Source organism: Tamandua tetradactyla, chromosome 7 (assembly GCF_023851605.1).
Source record: "Tamandua tetradactyla isolate mTamTet1 chromosome 7, mTamTet1.pri, whole genome shotgun sequence".
Classification (NCBI taxonomy): domain Eukaryota; kingdom Metazoa; phylum Chordata; class Mammalia; order Pilosa; family Myrmecophagidae; genus Tamandua; species Tamandua tetradactyla.
This window is the reverse complement of record NC_135333.1, coordinates 73,916,227-73,939,686: the sequence shown is the minus strand read 5'-3', so window position 1 is coordinate 73,939,686 and position 23,460 is coordinate 73,916,227. Positions and strand designations below refer to the sequence as shown.

At 40.1% G+C, this 23,460-nt stretch overlaps 1 protein-coding gene across 4 annotated transcripts in view; it reads right to left on the bottom strand.

Moving 5' to 3' along the window:
* Positions 1–6,805, bottom strand: part of ETV6 (ETS variant transcription factor 6) — a 242,566-nt gene extending 235,761 nt beyond the window's left edge. For 3 of the 4 annotated variants that reach the window (XM_077170075.1, XM_077170076.1, XM_077170079.1), the window contains exon 1: positions 6,614–6,805. In XM_077170075.1, coding sequence (XP_077026190.1) covers positions 6,614–6,646 — 33 coding nt within the window. In that variant the 5' untranslated portion in view covers positions 6,647–6,805. The remainder of the gene's footprint in view (positions 1–6,613) is intronic. The other variant, XM_077170077.1, reaches the window with a different exon arrangement.
* Positions 6,806–23,460: the final 16,655 nt, after the last annotated feature.

The following is a 23,460-nucleotide window of genomic DNA, read 5'->3' as shown; positions in this document are numbered from 1 at the left end:
AGGCCAGTCTGATCAGGCTGTCAAAAGAAAGGAAGGGAGAAAAGGATTATTCCTTTGGTGGTGGTAGTGAGGTGGGGATACCTATAAAGATTCCAAAGAAATTTCGAGAAATCACATGACATTAAAGATATATATGATGGTCGGCTTCAAAAAAATAAAATAAAATGTGGCCTGTGGATCTGCATATGAAGCTTTAAAGGGGGAGGGGGCGGGGGAAGGTGTAGGAAGAGAAGAGCTTGACCAGTGAGCGGTGCTGGCAAAGACAAGGGCCCCCCGGGCTTCCAACCTCTCTTCTGAGTCTGCTGACTCTGAGAGCACACAACCTCACAAACTCGCAGACACTTTATGAAGGAGAAACTGGGCACTGGAGAAATAGAGAAACACAGAGGGTGGGAAAATGAAGGGTTCTGAGAAAAAAAATATGAAGGGCCCAACATGAAAACCACTGAATGAATGTGTCACTAGTGAACGTCAGGTGTTGTTGTGATAAGCGGACGGTCTGGACACTCAGTGCCAGGTGAGTGACTCAGTGTGGCCATGCGGCAGCCCCATAACCCATACGCTAGGGACCACCCACCCTCAGAAGAGAGCAGAGTGCACAGGGCATGTGCGTGAGCTTCAGTGAGGTTTCTAGGTTTCCGTCCAGCCTTTTATCTCAGCTTCTGTCATGTTGTCTCCCCACCCCCCATCACACCTGATTTCCTCATTTTCTTCACAAGAAGGGCAGCACGACAGATCAGTGCCATGGAGAATGCTTTGGAATTGTAGTGAGACGAAGCAGCTTTGCCACTTCATCAACCTCTCTTTTATTTCCTCATTTGTAAAATGAGGAGAAAAACTGCATCCCTGAGAGACTTGTAAAGATTAAATGAGATAATGTGGATAAAACACTTAGCACAACAGCACACAGCAGTATCCCATAAACGGGGTTGGTAAATGATGGATGGGGGTGGTTGTGCTCTAGGAGAGGAGGAGGAAGAGAACAAAGAGGAAGAAGAAGAAAGTGCCCTATAAATAGTAAATCACTATAGGATTGGACGGTCTTACAGGTTGTTTAGGAGCTGTTACTGCTAAGACAGCAGACAAACATCTTTAATTACACAGTATTTATAAAGCTCCAAAAATGCAAGTGTTCTACAATTTTCTATAAGCTTAGTCACTAGGACTGAGAGAGCAGTTATGCTCCCTGGGAGTCCTCACTAATAAACACATGATAATGCCCTCCTCCTCAATCCCCGCCCTCCCATCCACATTCTTTGAGAATTCCAGGTCATTTAGACAAAGGCCAGGTTGAAATATAGATGTTCATTATCTAAAAAGGGTTATCAAGGGTGGGCCATGGTGGCTCAGCAGGCAGAGTTTTCACCTAACATGCCGGAGGCCCAGGTTCGATTTCTGGTGCCTGCCCATGCAAAAAATAAAATAAAATAAAAATAAAACAATAAAAAGGGTTATCAAGCAAATTAACAGAACAAATAAAATATTTGTGGTAATATTTCAACACTTAAGGAACAGTTTTCAAGCGCTTGTAGCACTCATCTTTAAGCAATGTATGATGTGAGACATGGGTCATTTTTGCCCTTTCATTGTGGCTCATCCTGAGATGCCCCAGTAAGTGACACTTTATTAGTCTGGTTCCTGCATGTTCAGGAAAATCAATAAAAATGTGTTTGATTTTTAATAGGCTATAATTCTAACTTCTCATTAATTTAGTTTAGTCTTTCTCTCCCCAAATACTAACTTTGGCAGTAAACAGTCTTTAAGTTGGGCTACTTTGGGCATGGGAACTCTGTGTAAACTTATGCTTATGCTACTCAATACATACACCCAGAGACTGGTTTCTTATCCACATCTAACAACAAATGTAGCAGTGTTGGACTCAGCCTGGGAATATGTTTCTAAAGTAGCATTCACAGAGAAAAAATATGTAATTTGTATACCTCACATCTCAGGGGGCTTCATTTGACACTGACTCACACCAAAAGACAAATTTCAAAAATGAGTATTAAGATGACACTACTTTCCAAGCTATTCCTGGAGACCCCTTTCCCCCAACCCGTATCTGTTGTGAGTAAATACGGCTCAACTCAGATTTTGGAACTTGTTATAATTTTATCTGCCTTTGATGCCCAGATATGGGATATTTTCTCTCTGACCTACCTTAAGCAGCATACTTACCTCAGCTACTTCTCTAGGACCAGCTGCCATGTTTTTAGCTCACCCTGTTTTAAGCAGGAAATTTACTACACATAAATTAAGATGTGGGTTTGGCTGCCCCTGGATAAAACAGCCTATGGCCCACTCAATTATTCCTCAGAGGGCGCCTGACAGCAGGTACCACTGCCCTCAGCCCAGTGCAGAAGTGCCAACCCTTCCCACAATGTAAAAACACTGCTGCAAATAGTGGTGCAAATACAAGTTCATCGGGCCCCTCTTCCCTCAATCCCCTGCCTCCCACGACTTCCTCTTCTCACACCTGACTATCCCCTCTCTGTCCAATGCTCCCCCCAACACACACACACACCATTTTCCCCAGCACATAACTTAGTGCCCTCCTACCAGCTGGCTTGTGATTAAAATGGACCAAGCTAGGAAGTGCCAGAGAGGGTGAAGCCTAGTATATCAAATTTCCTTGGCCTTTTATAGGACTGCACCATGAACCCAGAGCGAGCAGTGCAGTGGCCTGAGAATCAGTGGGCCTCGGTTGCTCGAAACCTTGCTTGGTCACCAATCAGCCAAAACAAACCATTTAGCTCTCTGGACCTCCTCTCTGTGAAAATAGGAAGTTAGCCCTGATGAGCTCTAACTCCAAGAGTCTAAATGTTCTCTAATTGTATTGCCAGAGAAGCTAGGGAAAAGTTAGAATCTTTCAAAGTGATTTCTCAAGCCCCTTTGTGTTATCTTTTACTCAATTCCTCTTATTGCTTGTTTAGACACAAAAGCAAGTTTTGAAAATGTTAGGAAAATAATAAAACATTGTTATGATACAAAAACTCTATTAAGAATAATTTCTGGACAGACACCCAGGGAGTCCTTTTGCTTTCTCTGAGAGAGCAGTAATGGTCTTACTAAATACTTCATGCCAGCTAGTGGATGAAGGTGTTAAAACTGAGACACACATGGACAGAGAGAAGATGAGCACTGCCATCCTTCCACAGCCTAACTTCAAATCAGCAAACATTACTGACAGACGATTCTGGACTCTGCCACAGGTGCCAGGCTAGGTGCTGGGAGGTAAAGATAATCATCACCGACCCAAGGAGCTCATAGTGCAGTTAAGAAGTCCTAGAAAGTCTCCCAGTGAGTTGGGAATGAAAAAAAGCCAGCCATTAGGGAGGGCAGGGAAAAGGGGGCAAAGAAGATTGTGCTGAGTTTTTGTATTCTGGATAGCCGTCACCAACTAAAGGACTTTGCCAAGCTTCGCAAAGGACTGTGTCTGTTGGGCCCTAACAGCTTTCCGCTGCAACTTGGCTGAACTTAAAACTGAACAGGTGACCTGAAGGTGAAGGCTGATGCTGGAAAAGGCAGGCTCTTCCTTCCTCTCATGACTAGCACAGTCAGCCAGGCAATGTTCTGAAAAAAAGTCGTTTGACCTTTTATTTAGCTAGGTAACCCCAATCTTCCATTTAAACGACCCCAAATGATCAGGATTGGAAGTAAACTCTCACGATGAGAGCCACAACCCATGTAAAGACCCCAAAGCAGAGAAACAGTGGGGCTCCAAGTGCCCATCCTGCCCCAATATTCTTCTGGTGACCTTGCGTGAGTCACTTAACCTCCCTCTTTATCCTACTGAAAAAAGTATGTGCCTGATATTAACTTGCTGGGCTGATAGGAAGACGATTATAAAGTGTAAAAGAAATATAAAAGCCCTTACCAGGCATCTATTGTCAACCACTCCCACACAAGAAATCATTACAAAGGTGTCACTGATTGACTGATTCAGAAACTTTCACCTTGGAAACTCCACCCAAATCATTCACTACTCTTTGCTAGCAGAACAGATACCGCTCAGAAGTCAACAGAGTACTTCACTCTGCGCCTGCCTCTGGTCAGGCTCCTCCATGCTCCATCACACCAGCTGCTGAGGAATTTACTGCCTGCTGACCAGCTGCTTATAAGGAATGAGAGCAAGCAAGGAAGGTTCCAGGAGTGGAGAGTAGGGGTGAAAGAAATCTCTCCATGTACAGAAAACCTCCATGTCATATGCCATCAGTACATCAGATTCATCAGCTCATCCTTGAAAGCTTCTGACATTCATTCTCCGTTCTGTAGAAAAGTTTATTGTTTACCAGACTCTCAAAGCAACCCCAATCCTTGCTTGTGGGTTACGAGCAAACATATTTTATTATGTAGTCACTGTACCACATCCCAAGGACTAAATGAAACACTGCATACATCGCCAGAACATTTTCAGATGACCTGGAATAATTTCAGTCCTTGATCTACAGCATTTATTATTGGAATACTGTGAATTAAACAAACTCTATGGAAAGATAAGCATCACATGTGTACACCTAAACATATACACAGTCTAAGTAAATATTCATATGCTGAATTCATAAAGACTAATCCAAAATAAAAGTAATACCTTCATCACATAATGAAGAACATTAAATATATTTATTACAGAGGGGAATGAAAAGAGGCATCTTTTCATTATTAAAAAGAATGGAAGGAGAGAAATAATATGCACACTAAGGACATAATGTTTATGCCAAACTTAAAAAAGTATACTGTTGGGGTTTATGATTGATTCTGTATGTGTGTGTAAGGAGAAGGGCTGCTAAGTCTTCTCTTAGCAACAAAGTACCATGAAACAAGCCACTCAGTAGCTCTTCTGTCTCCAACACACAAACATCAGCCCATGAGAACAGTGGGGATATGCACTCTCTTGATAAGAGGTATCAAGAAAAGTCCCAGAAAACATTTCTCTTTGGAGTTTTCACCCTAAAATCACTCCCACATTGTTGGTCCAAGTTTACCTAATATCAGATTTATTGCCATCATGCTAAATACAATTTGCTGATTTAATACCCTACTATTTACTTACCTCCGTTTGTTTTATGAAGAGTCAAATAAATTAGATTATCCTTACCACAGGTTTTTACGGAACTCAAGGTTAAGAATCCAATTTATACAGCAAAAGAAATTGGTTTTGAACTATCAAAGTATCCTAAGTACTCTACTTTGGCAACTTCTCCACGCCTAGACACACTGCTACCCCCAGATACACACACCAAAGCCCAAAAGTTCCACTGGGCATTTTTGTGAAGGAAAAAAACAAAGAAACCCAACCAACCTTTCAGTTCACATTAGCCCTTCCTTAAACCCATGAAAATCTTTCCTGATGAGAAACAGTAAAATCTGAGTAGAATTATAAAAAGTAGTAAGCAATTGTGATCAAATACTATTGCCCACAGTACAGATCCTAATTGAAAAGCAGGGTTAAAATAGAAAACGTTTCTCTAATTCCCTGCTGATGAAGAAAACGGGTTATTTGTCCATTGTTTCTTCAGCGTTCACTCAATCAACACATATTAAATAGGTCAAGCCACAAACAAACTTCAGCAGCTTAAGTAGCAGAAGAAGCTTCTCACAGAAGCAGAAGCAGTGAAAGGAATAAAGTGCACAATAAATGCAGTGATGGGAAAAATAATTGGGGGAAATGGACAAGTCATCCTGCCACCCCACGGTGACAAACTTTACAACTTTGTAGAAGCAACACACCACAGCACCACGAACCTTCCTAGATATACTTATACGTGCTCACAGATAACTACTTGGGAGCCAAGCATCGTGTTTGCAAACATCCACCATCCTGCAGTTACAAAGCTGCAAAACATGGCCAGAAAGCTGGGAGATTACTACTCCTGGATATACCCTCTGCACTGTCAAACAGAGGTCATTTTGCCTGGTCATTTAGATAGTTCTTTCTTTCAGTGCATTGTAGGAGTTTTCTACTTTGGGACTGCTCGACTTTCGTATGCATTTGTTAAAATAATCATTCAGCAACTTTATTCACCTTGGTTTAAACAAAAACGAAAAAGAAATTCATTGTGCATTACCCAGGAAAAGCTGACACCAGGCTGTCTCTCCGACCAGCGCTTGTAATTACAATGGGGGGGGGGGCGGGTTCCTGTCTGATGACCCCCACAGAGTCCTTAAAACAAGAAATGATTTCATCCCCGATCGGGGCTGGAGAACTTTTTCTTCTAAGGAGACCACCCCTCCGGGACAAAAGTTACATTTCAGTCACATTGGGTGTGGGAATAGGGAGCAGGTTTTTAAAACGCACGCTAATGATGGGGTGTTTTACAGTTCTGGAAACAGCCCGGGTTCCTCCTGGCCAATTGTGATGGGCATTTCATTGTCAAAGAGAAAGGGGGTGGGGTGGGGGGTTGAGGAGCCGACTGGGGGCTCCGCGGAGAGAGGTTACGCGAAAAGGATAGCGCGGCCGCCGGGAGCTGCATCTCCTTCTCTCGCGCCCCAAATAATTTACTGCGAACAGAGAAACTGCAACAGCCCACTCTGAAGAGCCCGGCACCAGTGCCCTGACCGGTGCAGCTCAAGGTTTTCGACCACGCAGAGGGAGGGGGGAGAAGATCTTTACCTTAATGCTACACTGAGCAGGAGTCTCAGACATGTCTCACAGCAAGAGAGATCAGGAAGTTCTCAGTTTTTTTCCACTTTCCTTTCCTCTCCCCAACCCAGAAAGGCTCCACGGCCAGCCGGACGCGGTCATTTAAGAAGTTTCTTCCAGCATCCTCCCGGCAGCCGCCCCGGGGGTCTGCGGGCGGGCGGGGCGGCCGGCGGAGTTGGGCGCGCGGGACGGCGGGGGCGTGGGACCCGGGCCGGACCGCGGCTGCGGGGTCTGCAGGTCGCGGCGCGGCGCGGCGACCCGGGGCGCAGCCGGGCCTCCCGGTCTCTCCTCCCACCCGCGGCCGGCGCCCCCGCCCCCCGCCCTCCCGCCGCTCTCCCTCGCTCTCTCGAATGTTTTCCTTCCTGGAAGAGAGAAACTGAAAGGCAGAACTGAGAAAGCTCTTTGCTCATTGATCTTGAGAGTTTCAGTGCAGAAACTGACGTGAATTCCCAGCACTGAGCTCTGCCTCTTAAAGGAGCCACCAGGAAATAAAAGCTCGGGTTACAGCCCGGCATCGGGGAAATAAAGCGGCGCGGGGGAGGGGCCGCGGGCGGAGGGGCCGGGGGGCGCGGAGCCGTGGCTGCTCACGGGGAGGGGGCGCCCGGGTGGCCGGCCGGCCAGTCCACCACGCGAGGCGGGCGCGCCCACACCGGGAGACCCTCCGCCCGCAGCCCCGGAGCGGGTTTTTTAAGCTCATCCAAACAACTGCCTCGTCCTAGGGAGACGCGTTTGAAAAACGTTACGTGGTGGCCCCAGAAACTACGAAACGGGTTTTATTCAACGCCTCCCACCTCCCCGGGCTCCGTCTCTTAGAGACAACATTGAAACGCGCGAGGGTGCGTACCCTCTTCCCCGCCCCCAAGCGCAGAGGCGATGAATAGAATTATATAGGAGGGACATTCCGGTAAGGATGCGGAATCCAAAGGAGGAAATAAAACAATAGCCTTTGTTCTGCTTCTCGACCGCTGCCTCTTTAAGAGAATCCACCAGGAAATGGGAGATCGGGTTACAGGCTGCGCCCGGGGAAACGTGGGGAGAGCGAGCGCCGGAGCGCGACGCCGGAGACAAAGCCCGGGCGGCCGCGCCGCAGACGCAGGGGGACAGCCGGGTGGGGGGATTCCGGGTAGGTGGGTCCCCCGAAAACCGGAGTGTCCGCGCGCGTCAGCTCGGGGATGCGGCCGAGGCGGGCGCTCCCCCGGCGAGGCGCGGATTCAGGGGAAGGGAAGGCTACAGGGCAGGGCGGTTATCAAAGGCAGTTGAGTTCTTTTTCCTGAACGCCCCACCCGCTCCCCCGTTTCGAAATCCGCTGTCCATTTAAAGAAATAGCGGCCGCTACCAACCGAAAGAGGTGACTCGACTACAAAGTTGACAGGACGCGTTCCTGAAGATAACACCCCCCACCCCACCCCCGGGACCTCTTCTCTGAAATCGTCATTGGCCCGCTGGCCGACCCTGGGGTCCTGCGGGGGGAGGAAGGTTTGATTGGGAAACAGTTAAGGGGAAGTTAAAGACGGTGGACGGTGGAGCTGAGGTTCTCCCCTGAGCACATGCAGTCTGATGACTCTTCTTATTTGTATTGTTATTAACAGTCTCTTCACATGCCCTGAAGTGTCCATCGCTGAAGAGTGGGGAGATTATAACTACGTTTAAATTCGAAACCCTACTAATGGCATTCGTAGCGTTTAATAAGGATTTGCATTGTAGATATAAAAAGATATGCATATTATCTGTGTGTATACGTATATAGCTTTACACACACGCACACACACAAACGTGCACGTTCTCTGCATCAGACCAGAATAAAATTTCCCATTTCTACCCATTCTATCTATGTTCCTACACACTTTCCTTCACCTCTCTAATAAAATGTGTTCAGATTTGTACCAACAATATTTTTGTTCACACATTCTTCAGAACAATTTATGTAATCTGAATTTATTTAAGAGGTTTAGGGTGGAAAGAGTCCTGTTGCTCATAAGAATGGAGTGGTTCCTTTTCTGAGCTTCCTGGGAGCTCTGCATTTTTCGTCACCTGATAGTCCTATACCCCAAGAGATTTAAGTCTTGAGCACATCAACTCCTGCTCTTGGATTCCTTCTCCGCCCAAATATCTGTCTTTTACCCTCTCAGCTGCTGTTGCATGCATTGGTTCTCATGTCCCATTCTAGGTTAAATCCTATAAACCTCTGTACCTCTTAGTCATCAAATATGATTGTTGACAACTCACTCTAAACCTCTATATAATAGGGCTTAAATGATACCTATTTCATAAGATTGTTGTATTAAATGAGAATATATACAGAAGTACTTACTTAGCAGAGTGCTTGCCACATGTTATATGTGTTCAATTAATCTTAAAGATACAGTTATAAAATTTAACCTCAGGACTGAATTAAATCTGAACTACTATTCCTAACTCCTTCTTACCTTCTTAAAGTGACTCATAGAAATAGTATGTTGGAACTGAAATATATGTGGTTCCAAAGCAAAATTCACAGTAGTAGCTGTGGCAGAAATTGCATTTAGACCATGGGTTGGCAATCTTTTTCTGTAAAAGGCCAGATAACCAGTATTTTAGGCTTTGAGTGAAGAGGCAAAATTGGGAATATGATGTAGATATATAAAAAGAGAAAGGTTTACATTTTTATTGAAAAAATTCAAAATATAATAACAATTTAGTACAACTTTTTTTTTGTAATACAGGTCTAATGAGAATAGAATTTTTCTTTTTTGATAACATTCCACTTTGGTGGGGTTCAAAGTTAGTATTCCCTATCACCAAAATCAACTGCAATTGTTCATCTGTCAATGCTGATCTTTAATTAGATTTACATATTTCACTTTTGCAAATATCTTTCCACATAGATAGGTACTGCCAAAAACGGATGGCAGTACATGAGCATATGTGTTTATTTCCACATATTCATAGCTTGGAAAGCATTTCTGGAATTCAATTAGGTCTTCTTTTGTTATTTCCCTTTTAGCATGCCATTGCATTGCAGATAGAATACTTTCAATTGAAGGTTAGGTGGAAGCTCCTCAGTTGCACATTTAAGTGATTTTAAATATAGAAATATCTTCTACACTTGCAATAAGGACTGTTGGAACTGTAGTGTTAAGACAGAAATATAGTATAACTAAATTTGAGTGGTAATGGGATCTTTTTTGTGAAACGTTTTATTGTGAAAAATATATACAAAAAAGCAATAAATTTCAGAGCACAGCACAATTAGTTGTAGAACAGATTTCAGAGTTTCGTATGGGTTACTTTTCCACAACTTTGGGTTTTTCTTTCTAGCTGCTCCAAGACATTGGGGACTAAAAGAACTATTAATATAATGATTCAGCAATCATACTCATTTGTTAAATCCTGTCTTCTCTATTAAAACTCCTCCTGTGATCCTTTTCCCAATCTTAAGGGGTATTTAGGCTATACCCATTTTAACTTTTTCATGTTGGAAAGGGCTGTCAATAATATGGGATAGAGAGATGGAACTAGTTGATGTTCTTGGAGAGGCTGGCCCCTCTGGATGTCAGGACTTATCAGGCCCAGGAACTCATCTGAGGTTGTAGGTTTTTGGAAAGTAATTTTAGCATGTGAAACTTTTGTAATGTCTCAGATAGAGCCCTAGGTGTTCTTTAGGGTTGACAGAAATGATTTTGGTTGAGTTTTGGCAAGCCGTGGTAAAAAGAATGTCTAGCTGAAGCTTGTTTAAGAGGAGCCTCCAGAATAGCCTCTCAACTCTATTTGAACTCTCAGCCACTGACACCTTATTTTGTTACATTTTTCCCCCTTCTGGTCAGGAAGGTACATTTTTCCCCCTTCTGGTCAATCCCATAGTACCAGGGCCAAACTCATCCCTGGAATGAGTCTCACATTGCCATGAGGACCTTCACCTCCCAATGTCATGTCCCATGTAGGGGAGGGGGTAAAGTTTTGTTGTATTTTTTTTTTCTTGCACGGGCAGGCACCAGGAATCAAACCGAGAACTCTGCCTGCTGAGCCACCATAACCCACCCGAGAGGGTAAAGATTTTACTTGTAGAGTTGGCCAGAGAGAGACCACATCTGAGCCACAAAAGAGGTCCTCTGGAAGTAACTCTTAGAACTATACGTAGGCTGTGTTTCTCTGCTACATAGATAAGCTTCACAAGAGCAAGCCTCTTGGCCTATTGACTTAGGTATGCCTAATATTTGAGACAGAATCAGGGGTTTCCCTGGTGGTATAGCTTAATAGTTCCATATTTTGTCTCCTGACCCTCAAGGGACTTTGCCAATACTTTTTAATAATCTGTTCAACATCCTCTGGGATGTATCCAGATATTACATTAAACTATACAGAATTACAAGCCCTCATTCCCATTCTGGCCTCCATGTGTTTGGGTTAAATGAGCTATCCATACAGGTTGAGTTACATTATCTGGTACCGAAAATTTAGATTTGGACAAAATTATAAACATCTCTTCCTTTGATCTCATACAGTAGGTGAAGTTCTACAGACAATGTCCTCCTTACCTCTCTATTCTTATTTACCTTAATCCAGACACAGTCAGCTTTGTTCTTATCTCTAATTGAAGCCTGATCTCTTTTTCAGTTTAACGATTGTTGTATGAGGCAATGCTGACCTTCAGAACTGCAGAACTCTCCTACCCTATGCCTTAGGATTCACACAGGTACCCAAAGGACCCAAAGGACCCAATTTTCTTTTAAGTAGTTTCTAAAAGAGACCATACAATATTTGTTTTTTTGTTTCTGGCTTATGTTGCATCACGTAATGTCCCATTCACCTCATTGCTATGCCTCAGGATTTCGCTCCTTTTGCTAACCGCATAATATTCTATTATATGTATATACACCCTAGTCCGTCATTCTCCTTCTCAGTCAGTGTGTCCTGCAGCCACCTCTATCCATTGGGCAGCATGTATAACGTCCAAAGTCAACAATCCATGTCTCATGTCTCTTGTTTTAACTTTTGACAGCATGGGAAGTGTATGAAGCAGTTTGACATTACTTGTGATTCAAACATTAGTTACATCAAAATTACTTTATTGCAGTACTTGTCACACATACACACTATTTTGCCTTGTAATTTTAGGTTGAATTCATGAAAAAAACTACCAAATTTACAACAAAAGCCAATTTCCAAAGTCTTTCAGTGCTCAATAATAGTGGTTTAGGCCAGTTCTTTTGGTTCAGAACAATTTCAGTCTTGGTCCTGAGCTCAAAAAAATTACAGTGAAACATTACCAATGCTAAGACATCAATTGCTGTATGGTTGGGCAAATCATGATATTCATCTTCTATTTCTAATAAAAATTCATGGAATTGATTGTGGTTAAGTCCACGAGAGTGAATGAAATCCACCGTTGACCGTTGACACTACTAGTTCAATAATACATGATAGATTTTTTAATTGTTCTCAGAGTCCCTGTTAATGAATAATGCAAGGACTAACTATAGACTTTAAGCATCTTACATTTCCCAAGCTTTGTTATTTGTTCAACTAAGCCTTTTTCTGCTCCACATATATTTATCAGCATCATCAGTTATAACACTTCTTCGCAGATTCCACTTCAGTTTGTATTGAATTGGTGTTTCCTCAATTTCTTTGTAATTCTATAATTGTTCCTAGAGGTTAGTTCTTCAGCTTCTTCAAATTTAGCACCAATTATTCAAATAAATGGCTGAGCTCTGTTTGGTAACATCAGTCTACTAACAAGAGTCAAGGAAAATCACTCAAAATAATTTGCTTTGTTTCTTAATTAACTATTACATTGCTCCCAATGCCGGAAACTCTTCAAGCAACTGTTCTTGACAAAAGCCTAATAAGTTACAAGTTTATTTGCTCTAGATGCATTTCTTTGGCTGCAGCAACAATTGGACGTAATTTATTCAATCCTAATTAATTCACCATCAGTAAATGGCTTTCCTTTCTTGGTTACCAAAGAGCTATTTGGAAACTTACTTTGGTTGCAGCCTCATTTTCATTGTTTATTTTTGTGAAGAATTCTACTGTAGGTATTCTTATTTTATGTTTTCTAACAGTTGCTTTCTTATGGGTTGGGGTTATTGTGGTGAGTGCTTAGTCTGCTGATGTTAACATGCACTGGATTCTTTTAACACAGCTATAGTGTCGAAGCAAAATAAACACAAGGCTGTGCTATCTAATTTGAGAACAAAAATTCTATACTCCACTGTGCCTTAAAAGTATGACATTTGCTGTCCACTTTTTTTGTTTTGACATGATGGATATGCACTGGTAAAAATAAAATAAATAATGAAATGCTATCAAGCTATAACTGCATCATTGCAATTTGTAGTGTGCCAGCAGGAGTGTGAAGCCATGCGAGTGCTGCATATGATCTCCCTCACAACTACTCAGCTCTGCCATTGTGGCACAACAACAGCCATAGACAATACATAAATGAGTGTGTGTGGCTGTATCCCACTAAAACCTTATTTATGAACATTGAAGTTTGAGTTTTATATAATATTTACAGGTCATGAAATATCCATCTTTTTTTTTTTTTTAACAGTTTAAAAATGTAAAAACCACACTTAGCTCAGGGGTTATACACAAACAGAAAGTGGCCTTCTGTAGACAGAAGGTTTGGTCTACAGGCTATGATTTTGCCAACCCTGATTTAGACTATTGGAGGCAGAGAGGCTGCTTTGATCAAGTGAGAAGTATGGGATAAAGAGTCACAGCCTACTTATATGGTTGTAAAGTATGTTGGGCCTATCAGAACCTGAAGAAAGTCTGTGGCAGCATTGTAATAGAAGTTGTGCAATGTAGTTGGGATTAAGGGGATAAAACAGTTAATGGACATCTAGGAATGGGGTCTCTACCAAACTAAGCTTCACATGGAGTTGCACTGACTTTAGAATTGCTTCCTGTATTAGTTAGGGTTCTCTAGAGAAACGAATCAACAGGGAACACTCGCAAATATAAAATTTATAAAAGTGTCTCACATGACCGTGGGAATGCAGAGTCCAACATCCGCAGGGCAGGCTGTGAAGCCGACGACTCCCATGGAGGGTCTGGACGAACTCTACAGGAGAGGCTCATCAGCTGAAGCAGGAATAGAACCTGTCTCTTCTGAATCCCCCTTAAAAGGCTTCCTGTGATTAGATCAAGCATCCCTCATTGCAGAAGACACTCCCCTTTGGCTGATTACAAATGGAATCAGCTATGGATGCAGCTGACGTGATCATGATCTAATTCTATGAAATGTCATCATTGCAACAGACAGGCCAGCACTTGCCCAACCACACAAACAGGTACCACAACTTGGCCAAGTTGACACATCAACCTGACCATGACACTTTCTTACTTCCAGGATTTTTATTTTTATTATTTTTTTGCATGGGCAGGCACCAGGAATCAAACCCAGGTCTCTGACATGGCAGGGGAGAATTCTGCCACTGAGCCACTGTCATACTACCCCAGGCTTTCTTTTAATATAACCTCTAGATTTCTGTCATCCATACATGATATTCATGATGTACTCTCAAATCCCAAAATAATTTGCTGTTGAGCATCCCTCCATCTTCAGTTATGGCATCTCTTATTCACATCTGGTCAGAGGGCAGGTCTATTTTCTATAGATAGATATAACTAATCCACGATAAAATGAGGTGTTCTGTTATTTGAGTTTTGACAACAGTATGCACTCATGTAACCACTACTGAAAACAACATACAGAGCATTTCCATCACCACAAAAAGTTCCCTCCCTGTCCTTTTGTAGTCAACTCCTCTCCTACCTGCCAGACAACCTCATTCTTAATTTTATCACCATACATTAGTTTTTCCTTTTCTTAGATTTCATAGTAATGTACTATTTAGTGTCTGGCTTCTATTACCAAAAATTCTATTGCTAAAAATAATGTTTCAGGATTCATCCACATTATTTTATATATCCATACTTTATTCCTTTTTATTGCCAACTTGTATTCCATTGTAAACCAAAATTTGTTTATCTATTCTCCTGTTGATGAATATTAGAATTATTCTCAGTTTTTGGCTATTATAAATAAAACCACTGTGCACATTCTTGTTTGAGTCATTTTGTGAGCATGTTTTCATTCCCTTAAGTAAACACTTAATGTAGGTTAGATTTTATAAGAAATTGCCAATTACACAGATTGGTTGGACCATTTTAAACTCTCATCAGCAATAATATATTCTTGTCCCGGTAGCTCCAGATTTTTACCAACAACTGATGCTTTTAAACATTTTTAGCCTTTCTAGAAGATGTAAAATGGTATTTTTTTTAGGTTTTATTATACACTTCATGATAATGAAAGATGTTGATCATCTTTTCATTTGTTTACTGACTATTTCCATATCTTGAACAGAGACCTCACATTATACTTTTTTTTTCTTCTATGATTGATTTAAAAGAACTTTGTTTGGGATACAGGTACTTTGTGAAATATATGTGTTAAGAATATTTTTTCAAAGTCAACGATCACTTATCCATTTTATTAATGGTGTGTTTTGATTTTCATGAAGTTCAACATTATACTATTTTGTACTTTCTTGATTAATGCATTCCATGTCTTAAGATTAATGCGTTCTTTGTAATATTTTTATATTTAGTCTTAGGTATTTAGTGTTAGTTGATGATCTTGTAAATGATATTAATTTTAAATTCCATTTTTACTGTTAACTGCTGGTATATAGAAATGTAATTGATGTTTATATATTGACTTTGAATAGTGAGACGTTGTCAAATTCACTTATTAATACTAGTTTATGTTCTAGAGTTAACATAACTCAGAGTTTTTTATGTACCCAGTCAAATAATCTGTGAATGACAATTTTACCTCTTCTTTTCCAAACTTTATGCCTTTTCTTTCTTTTTCTTTCACTATTACATTGAGTAGGACCTCCATTTTAATAATAAATAGAAACAGGGGACAAGATATTCTTTTCTTTTTCCTGATTTTAGGGGTAGGATATTTAATGACTGTAGGTTATTTGTAGGTACCCTTTATCAAATCGAAGAAATTCTTTTCTAGTCCTAGTTTGCTGAGAGTTTTTATCAGCAAATTGTGTGGAACTTTATCACATGTCTTTCTTGCATCTATTGAGCTGATCATGTAGTTTTTCTCCTTTCTTCTATTGTAAATTAAATTGACTGAGTGTCAAATGTTAAGCTAACATTGCATTACTAGCATATATTCCACAGAGATATATGCATTACCCTACTTATTATTGCTATATTTGGTTTGTAAATATTTTGTCAAAGATTTTGTATATGTTCATGAGGAATGTTGGTCTGTAGTTTTCTTATAATATCTTCATCAGGTTTTGATATCAGTGTTAAACTGACTTCCTAAAATTAATTGGAAATGTTCTCTCTTCCTCTGTTTTCAGAAAGAGTATTTGCAGGATTGGTATTATTTCTCCCTTATATGTTTGAAAATTTCACTGGTAAAGACTTCAGGCATGAAGTTTCTTGTAGAAAGATTTTAACTATGAAATTCTATACTTTTATTAGATGTGGAGCAATTTACCTGTTCGGGTAATTTGTGTATTTCAAAGAAATTTGTTCATTTTATCTAACTAGTCAAATTTATTGTTATAAAGCTGTTCATGATAACCCCTTATTATTTATTTAATGTCTGTATAATCTGTATTGATGTCTCCTGATATTCATAATTTGTGTTTTCTTTTTTTTTCTCTATTCAGTCATGTCAGGGGATTTTCAATTTTATTAATCTGTTTAAGGATAAAAACCTGTGTTGTTAATTTATTTCTACTGTTTTTCTGTTTTGTATTTTATTGATTTATCAAAGCTCTACTCTGATATTTTTTCCTTCTTTTTATCTCGTTTTATCTTGTTTAATTTGCTTCTCAGGGTGCAAGATCGTATCATTGATTTTAAACTTTTCTACTTTTCTACTCTAAGCATTAAAACTATAAATATCCTCTAAGCAGTGCCTTAGCTGCATCCCACAAATTTTGCCATTTTGTATTTTCTTTATTATTCAGTTCAAATTATTTTAATTTACTTTTGCATTTCTTCTTTGACCCATGGGTCAAAGTACATTGCTTCATTTTCAAATATTTGTAATATCTTGCCTTGTTTTTTTTGGATCACCAATCGTCTTTGCTGCTAAATATTCCAGGTGCACTTGAAAAGAATATTTATTCTATAGTTTTGAGTAAAATGCTCTGTAAATATCATTTAGGCCAAGCTGGTAGATAATGTTCCCAAATTTTCTATATTTTGACTAATTTATTTCTCTGTTTATTCTTTTAATTACAGGGAGAGTGGTATTAAAATCTCCATTCCTGATTGTAGATTTGTCTAGTTCTCTCTTTGTTTCTGTCAATATTTTTTTCAAAAACCTTTTTATTAGCTGTATATACATTTAATATCGTTGTGTCTTCTTGATGAATTGATCCTTTTATCATTATGAAATATCCCTCTTTAGTTCTTATATACTCTGTCTTGAAGTCTACTTTGTTTTATTATTGATTTTTACATTCTGCATTTACTGGTTTTATTCCTTTGTCTGTCCTCCTAAGAATGAAAGTTCCATGAAGTCAGGACTTTGATGTCCTCTGGTCCCCGGAAATTATTAAGCACTTAACCGTCAACTTCCCAACTGCCCCACAAGGATATCCATGGCAATGATGACTTGTTCTTGCTCTCCGATGAACCCAGTGAACAGAAAGCCTCAGTATAAGTGACAGGCTAGTCTTAATGTTGCTCTTGAGCAATGACAGGCCATCTGATTGCCCAGAGTCTGCATTTTTATTACGGACCCGAGATGATTTTATGTACGATATAATTTACACCATGGAAATTTCCATTATCAGGGAAGAACAATCTCAGAGGCTTTTATAAAAAATTTTTGGGATAGAATAAAAACTCTTGCACCTCCCATAGACTTAGATTTGGATGGAATCTAGAGGAAGCATTGGATAGAAGATACATTGCTGGCTTGGATTCAAATCCATCTTCTACACGAACTATCTATAATCTTGGACAAGAGATTCAGTTCCCCTCATCAAGACTTCACAATGGTTTGAAGATCATATGCAGGATGCTGATTTGAGCCTCTCCCAATTCTCTAGTTACCCCACTGGGACAGGCAGGGCTTAACATAACCAGTGGATGATTAATGATTGAATCTGGTATCAGGGTAAAAATGCAGTCTCAGCCATTCAACTTATTGTAAAGTCTTGGAGAAATACTTACCCCATTTCCCTCAAATTTCTCATCTCCTTCCTCACCATTTTACAATCTAATTACACGTGCCTAGTTTGTATTATATACAAATAGCCACACCAGCTTTCTTATATAATGTGTTTTGTCCATTTCCTTTTTTTTCCCCACTTTTATACTCTCTGTTTTTATACTTATACTCAGAAACTCTGAAAGCAGGGACGTGAACAAATTTTTGCACAGTGATGTTCATAGTAACATTATTTCACAATCGCGAAAAGATGGAAACAACTCAAGGGCCCATCAACAGAGAGTAAATAAACAAAATGTGGTATATACATGCAATAGAATATTTTCAGTAGTAAGAAATAATGAAGTCCTGAAGCAAGTGATAACTTGGATGAATGAACCTTGAGGACATTATGTTATGTGAATAAGTTAGACACAAATGGATAAATATTATATGATCTCACTAATGTGAACTAATTATAATATGTTCTGCCAAGGACCCCAAACTGTATCCCTGTCTGTCATAGATACATCAAGCACCAGTGGATCTTCTGGGTTAAGGGCTCAAGCAGCAGGGAAGCTCGCATGCACCTCGAACCTGCCGTGCAGCCATTTCTTACAAAAGATCCTACTCAAAACTGGCTGTGTTGGGGTTAATCAGTAAATGGGTCAGAGTATCATGCTCAAAATGAGGTATATGCTGCATTCAATATCCAAAGAAGCCCAATAGAGGTTGTGCTTCATTCTGTGGGTAGCAGGGGTTTCAATTCCACCCTCCAAATCAACCAAGATGTGCTCTTGTGGCCCACTCCCATGAGAAGCAATACAGAGAAGGGGATTCTGGAATGGTACCTAGCCAAGTTGTTAGTACAAAGTCACTGTATTTACTTATCTTTCCACCATCAGTGCCCTCTTTGGCAGTTATATTTTTATAATTTTTTCAGCTTTTATTTCACATATATTTCAATCTAATTTTCAAACGGCCATTTTTCATTTGTCTTCTCCCTATGGCTTCCCCATCTTTATGAGTAATTTCACTACATCATCAGCTTTCCAAACTACCAAAACTTAATATAATTTTTGATGCACTGCTCTCCTTCACGGCTATTCCAAAATCTCTCCATTTCATTAATAGATTTTCCTGTATCTGTCTAGTTATTTTTCCAGAAGTGGCAACTCTCCAGTTTGAACAATACCTATACATAAAATGCAGAGTTCCATATAATACCCTATTGTTAACAGGTGAGACATTTGTTGCAATTGGTGAAAGAACATTTTTATAACTGTACTATTAATTATATTCTATCATTTACAATAGGGTTCACTGTATTTTACAGTCTTATAGATTTTTTTTAATTTTATTCTACTAATATGTATACAAACTAAAATTTCCCATTAACTACACTCAAATATATAATTCAACATTATTAATTACATTCTCAATGGTGTGCTTCAATAACTACCATCCATTACCAAAACATTTCCATCAGTGCAAACAGAAATACTACAATTTAAGCATTAACTTCCCATTACAACCCTCAGCCCAGCACCTAGTAAACTATATTTGAGTTTCTGACTCCATGAATATGCCTATTCTGATTATTTCCTGTCAGTGAAATCGTATGTTTCCTTTTCTGTCTGGCTTATTTGACTCAACATGATGTCTTCGAAGTTCATCCAGGTTGTTGCATGTATCAGAACTTAATTTCTTTTAATGGCTGAATAATATTCTTTTGTATGTATATACCATATTTTGCTTATCCATCCATTGGTTGATGGGTTGCTTCCGTTTTTCTGGCAATTGTGAATAATACTGCTTTAATTCAGTGTGAAATATCTGTTTGAGTCCATGCTTTCAATTCTTTTGACTATATACCTAGGAGTGTGATTGCTGGGTTATATGGTAATTTGTATTCAACTTTCTGAGGAACCGCTAAATTGTCTTCCATAGCAACTCCACCATTTTGCATTCCCACCAACAATGAATGAGTGTTCCTATTTCTCCACATCCTCTTTAGCACCAGTAATTTTCATTTTCTTAATACTAACCATTCTAATGAGTGTGAAATGATATCTTGCTGTAGTTTTGACTTCCATTTCCTAAATGGCTAATGATGTTGACCATATTTTCATGTGCTTTTTAGCCATTTGTATATCATCTTGAAGAAATGTCTATTCAATTCTTTTGCCCATTTTTAAAATTGGGTTGTTTTCTGGATTTTTATCTTCTTTCTTTGGATAGGCTATAATAATTTCCTGGGTTTTTTTTTTTTTTTTTTTGTCTTGTAACCTTTTGTTGCACAATGTACGTTTTAATAGTTTCAAATGTTAACTTGGGATTTAGTCCCTGAGCTGTCTAAACAGACAGATACAGTTGGGTTTGAATCCAACTAGTGATATGAAAGGGATTTTCTTGCATGCCAGGAGCTAACAAAACTAAGCAAATAAACAAAAAAACCCCTGCATCTTTCACAGTTTTGCAAATTGGCTTTGTGTTGACTGGTGTTCTTCTTTAGAGTTCAACCCTCCTATTAGAAGGTCAGCACAAGGTGAATGCAAAGTACAGGATCTTCGCTTACTTTTCTAGGCCTGTGTTTTGTCCTGGGCTTGAGCCTGCTAGTGGCCTTAGGAGTCCCCCTGTGAGCTCTTCTACACTCCAGGAAATAGACCTCCTCCCTCTCTTGGGTGTTCTGCCATAGTACTTAAAGCAGGTAAGCCTTTGCCCCAGGCCACCAACTCAATTGTTTCTTATAATTCTTTTGCTTGTCTCAAGCTTCTTTTGCCAGGAAGGCAAGCCAGAGAGTTTTCCAGGTCAGTCTACTGTAGTTGTAACAAGGACTCACAGGGAGCATTGGATAGCTCTACACTGCCCTGTGGAGGGGATAGGAGAGGCCAAGAAAGGTGCTGGAGATTTTTCTGTGGCTCTTTGAAGATGCATTGTCTTGATTTGGTCCTTGCCCAATAAATGCACCTTTAACTCTTTTCGTAGTTTTGAGGAATGGTACTGTCTTAAAGTCTCCTCTGCTGCTTTTGCCTGAGGCAGGTTGGAACAATGGCTACCCTCAGAACCAGGCCCCCGGTAATCTTAATCTTGGGGAACTAGGTCTTTATTTCCCTCCCTGACACCTGCAAGCTGCCCCAGGGGCAGGGCTTAAGGACCTCATTACTGTTTGCTGAGAGGTTGGGGAATGGTTGCTGAGGTAGTTGCTACATGGAGTGTGCAATTCATCAGTATCAGCCACAATTTTCCAGGCTTTTCCTCTCACCTTTCCCTGGGTGCTGCATAATATTCTATTAGGCTCCAGAGTTTCCAAATGGTTGATTTAGACCGTTTCTGCCTGTTTAATAGTTTTTCTGGTGGAGGGACTGATTCCTAGAGCTTCCTATTCTACCATATTCCCACAATCACTACCATCCTTTTAATAATTAGCTTCTGGCTTGTTACAGGGCCGAAGAAGAGACAGAATGCTTGATTTTGGACCACCAAGTTACCGTCTAATCTGAACTGCCCATTATGAACTGGGTGTTGTTTGACTCACCGAGCCATAACGTAAGAAAGGAACAGCAGCCCTCCATCCCAAAGTGGAAATGATATAGACAAGGTTGGACTTAGCAGATCCTGAAGACACAAGTTGCATGACCATGTAGCTCAGATTCCTACGGTTCCTACTCTTATTAAATTGCTGCTTCTCTTTCAAGCCATACCTATGGACTCATAGGAAGTTCTCTATGTATACTTGGCTAAGGAAGAAAAAATTCAGGCCTGATTGCAGATGGATTATCAGGATATGCTCATACCACCTGAAAGTGGTCAGCCACAGTACCGAAATACCACTCAGGAGTGAACCTAAATGTCAATAAAGAGAACCTTTCCAGTAGGCAAAATTGAACATGGATTTGCCTTTTATATATATTTTTTTACCAGTGTGCTTCTGGCAAAGCCACCATTGGCAGAGTTACAAAACACATTATTCACTCCTATAGTAATTCTCACAGTGTCGCTTTTGACCAGGAAGCTGATTTTATACCAAATAAAGAATGGCAATGGACTCCTCCTCATGGAATTTACTGGGCTTATCATCTCTCCCATCACTTTGAAGCAGTTGACCTAATACAATAGTGTAATCATTCTATCAAGACCCAGCTGTGGTGCCAGCTGTTTGTCAATGCTTTCCAGGGTTGACATAGTATCATCCAGGATGCAATATATGCACTGAATATGCAATCACTATTTCATGATATTTCTTGAATATCCAGAATTCACAGGTCCAGGAATTATGATGTGTAATGGGATTGGCTTCTTTCATTACTACTTTTAATGGCCCCATTACTACTTTTAATGGCCCACTGGCAAAAGTTTTGCTTCCTATCCTCTCAAGTTTGTTCTGTGTTGGTTTAGAAATCTGTGTTCTCAAAGGAAGGGTATTTCCACGAGTGGACACAACAATTGTTCCATCAAATTGGGAGCTGAGACTGCCACATGGCCACTCTGAACTTCTTATGACACTGAACCAACAAGCAAAAAAAAGTGGATTAATATATTAGCTAGTGTGATTAATCCTGACCCTCAAAGGGAAATTGGATTGCTGCTACACAATGGGGACAGGGAGGAGTATTTGTGGAATTCAGCAGATGCTCTGGGGAGGCCTCATAGTACTCTCACATCCTATGAAAAAGTTGAAGGAAAAGTACAATAACCCAATATAGCAAGACTGAATGATACCGATCCTTCAGCAGTGAAGGTTTGGGTCACACTTCAGGAAGGGAGAACAGTCAGCTGCTTGCTGAGAGCAGAGAATACTGAGTGGATAATGGAAAAGGAAGTTTGACAGCTGTGACCATGTGTCCAATTTCAGAAAATAGGACTGCATCATTGAGTGTATCCTTTTTCTTTGATATGAATATATTCATATATGTATATATGCCATACATCAATTTTAAAGTTCTCTCTCTCCCATTTCTCTACTGTATAATATCATATTAACTTTACACAGTAATATTTAAATTGCTTGGTAATAAAGGAAGAGTGATACTCAGTTAAAAGACAAATAGAACATTATCCAAAGATAGATCCTATTTGTGTATTATTTGGGGAAAAGGATCAAAATCTTTTCAGTTGTTTGAGGAAAGTTACATCATGAAAGTGGAAGCATGATTTTGCTATTATCTTTATATGGAAATGGCTAAAAGAGGAGTGAAAAGTTGCCAAGTTCAAAAAGGGTGACTATACCGAACGGTGCTGCTGTTCTCCAGAATTTCCTTTTCCTTCTGGTTCTGAATTAGAGTTGACCAAACAGGAAACTGCATGAAACTTGGAAGAAGGAAGTGAGGTGGTAGCCACTGCTTTAAGAAGGTTCTTAGCATCAGATATGATGATGTATAGATACAGAAGTCCCAGACAGATCCAAATTGCCCTCATTATCCTTTAATCACATGCCAAGCCTACAAAGGTAACAGCTTCCTATAGACCTTTCCAAGTTCATTTTTTGTGGTTTCACTTGAACAGCTGTATATGCTCAGCCTCTTGGGTTTCTGTGGCAGGTTTCAACTTGTCCCCCTGTGCCAATGTCTCCTGTTATCGACTCTTTCCCAAAACTTCACTTCCCCATCTTCTTCCACATTTA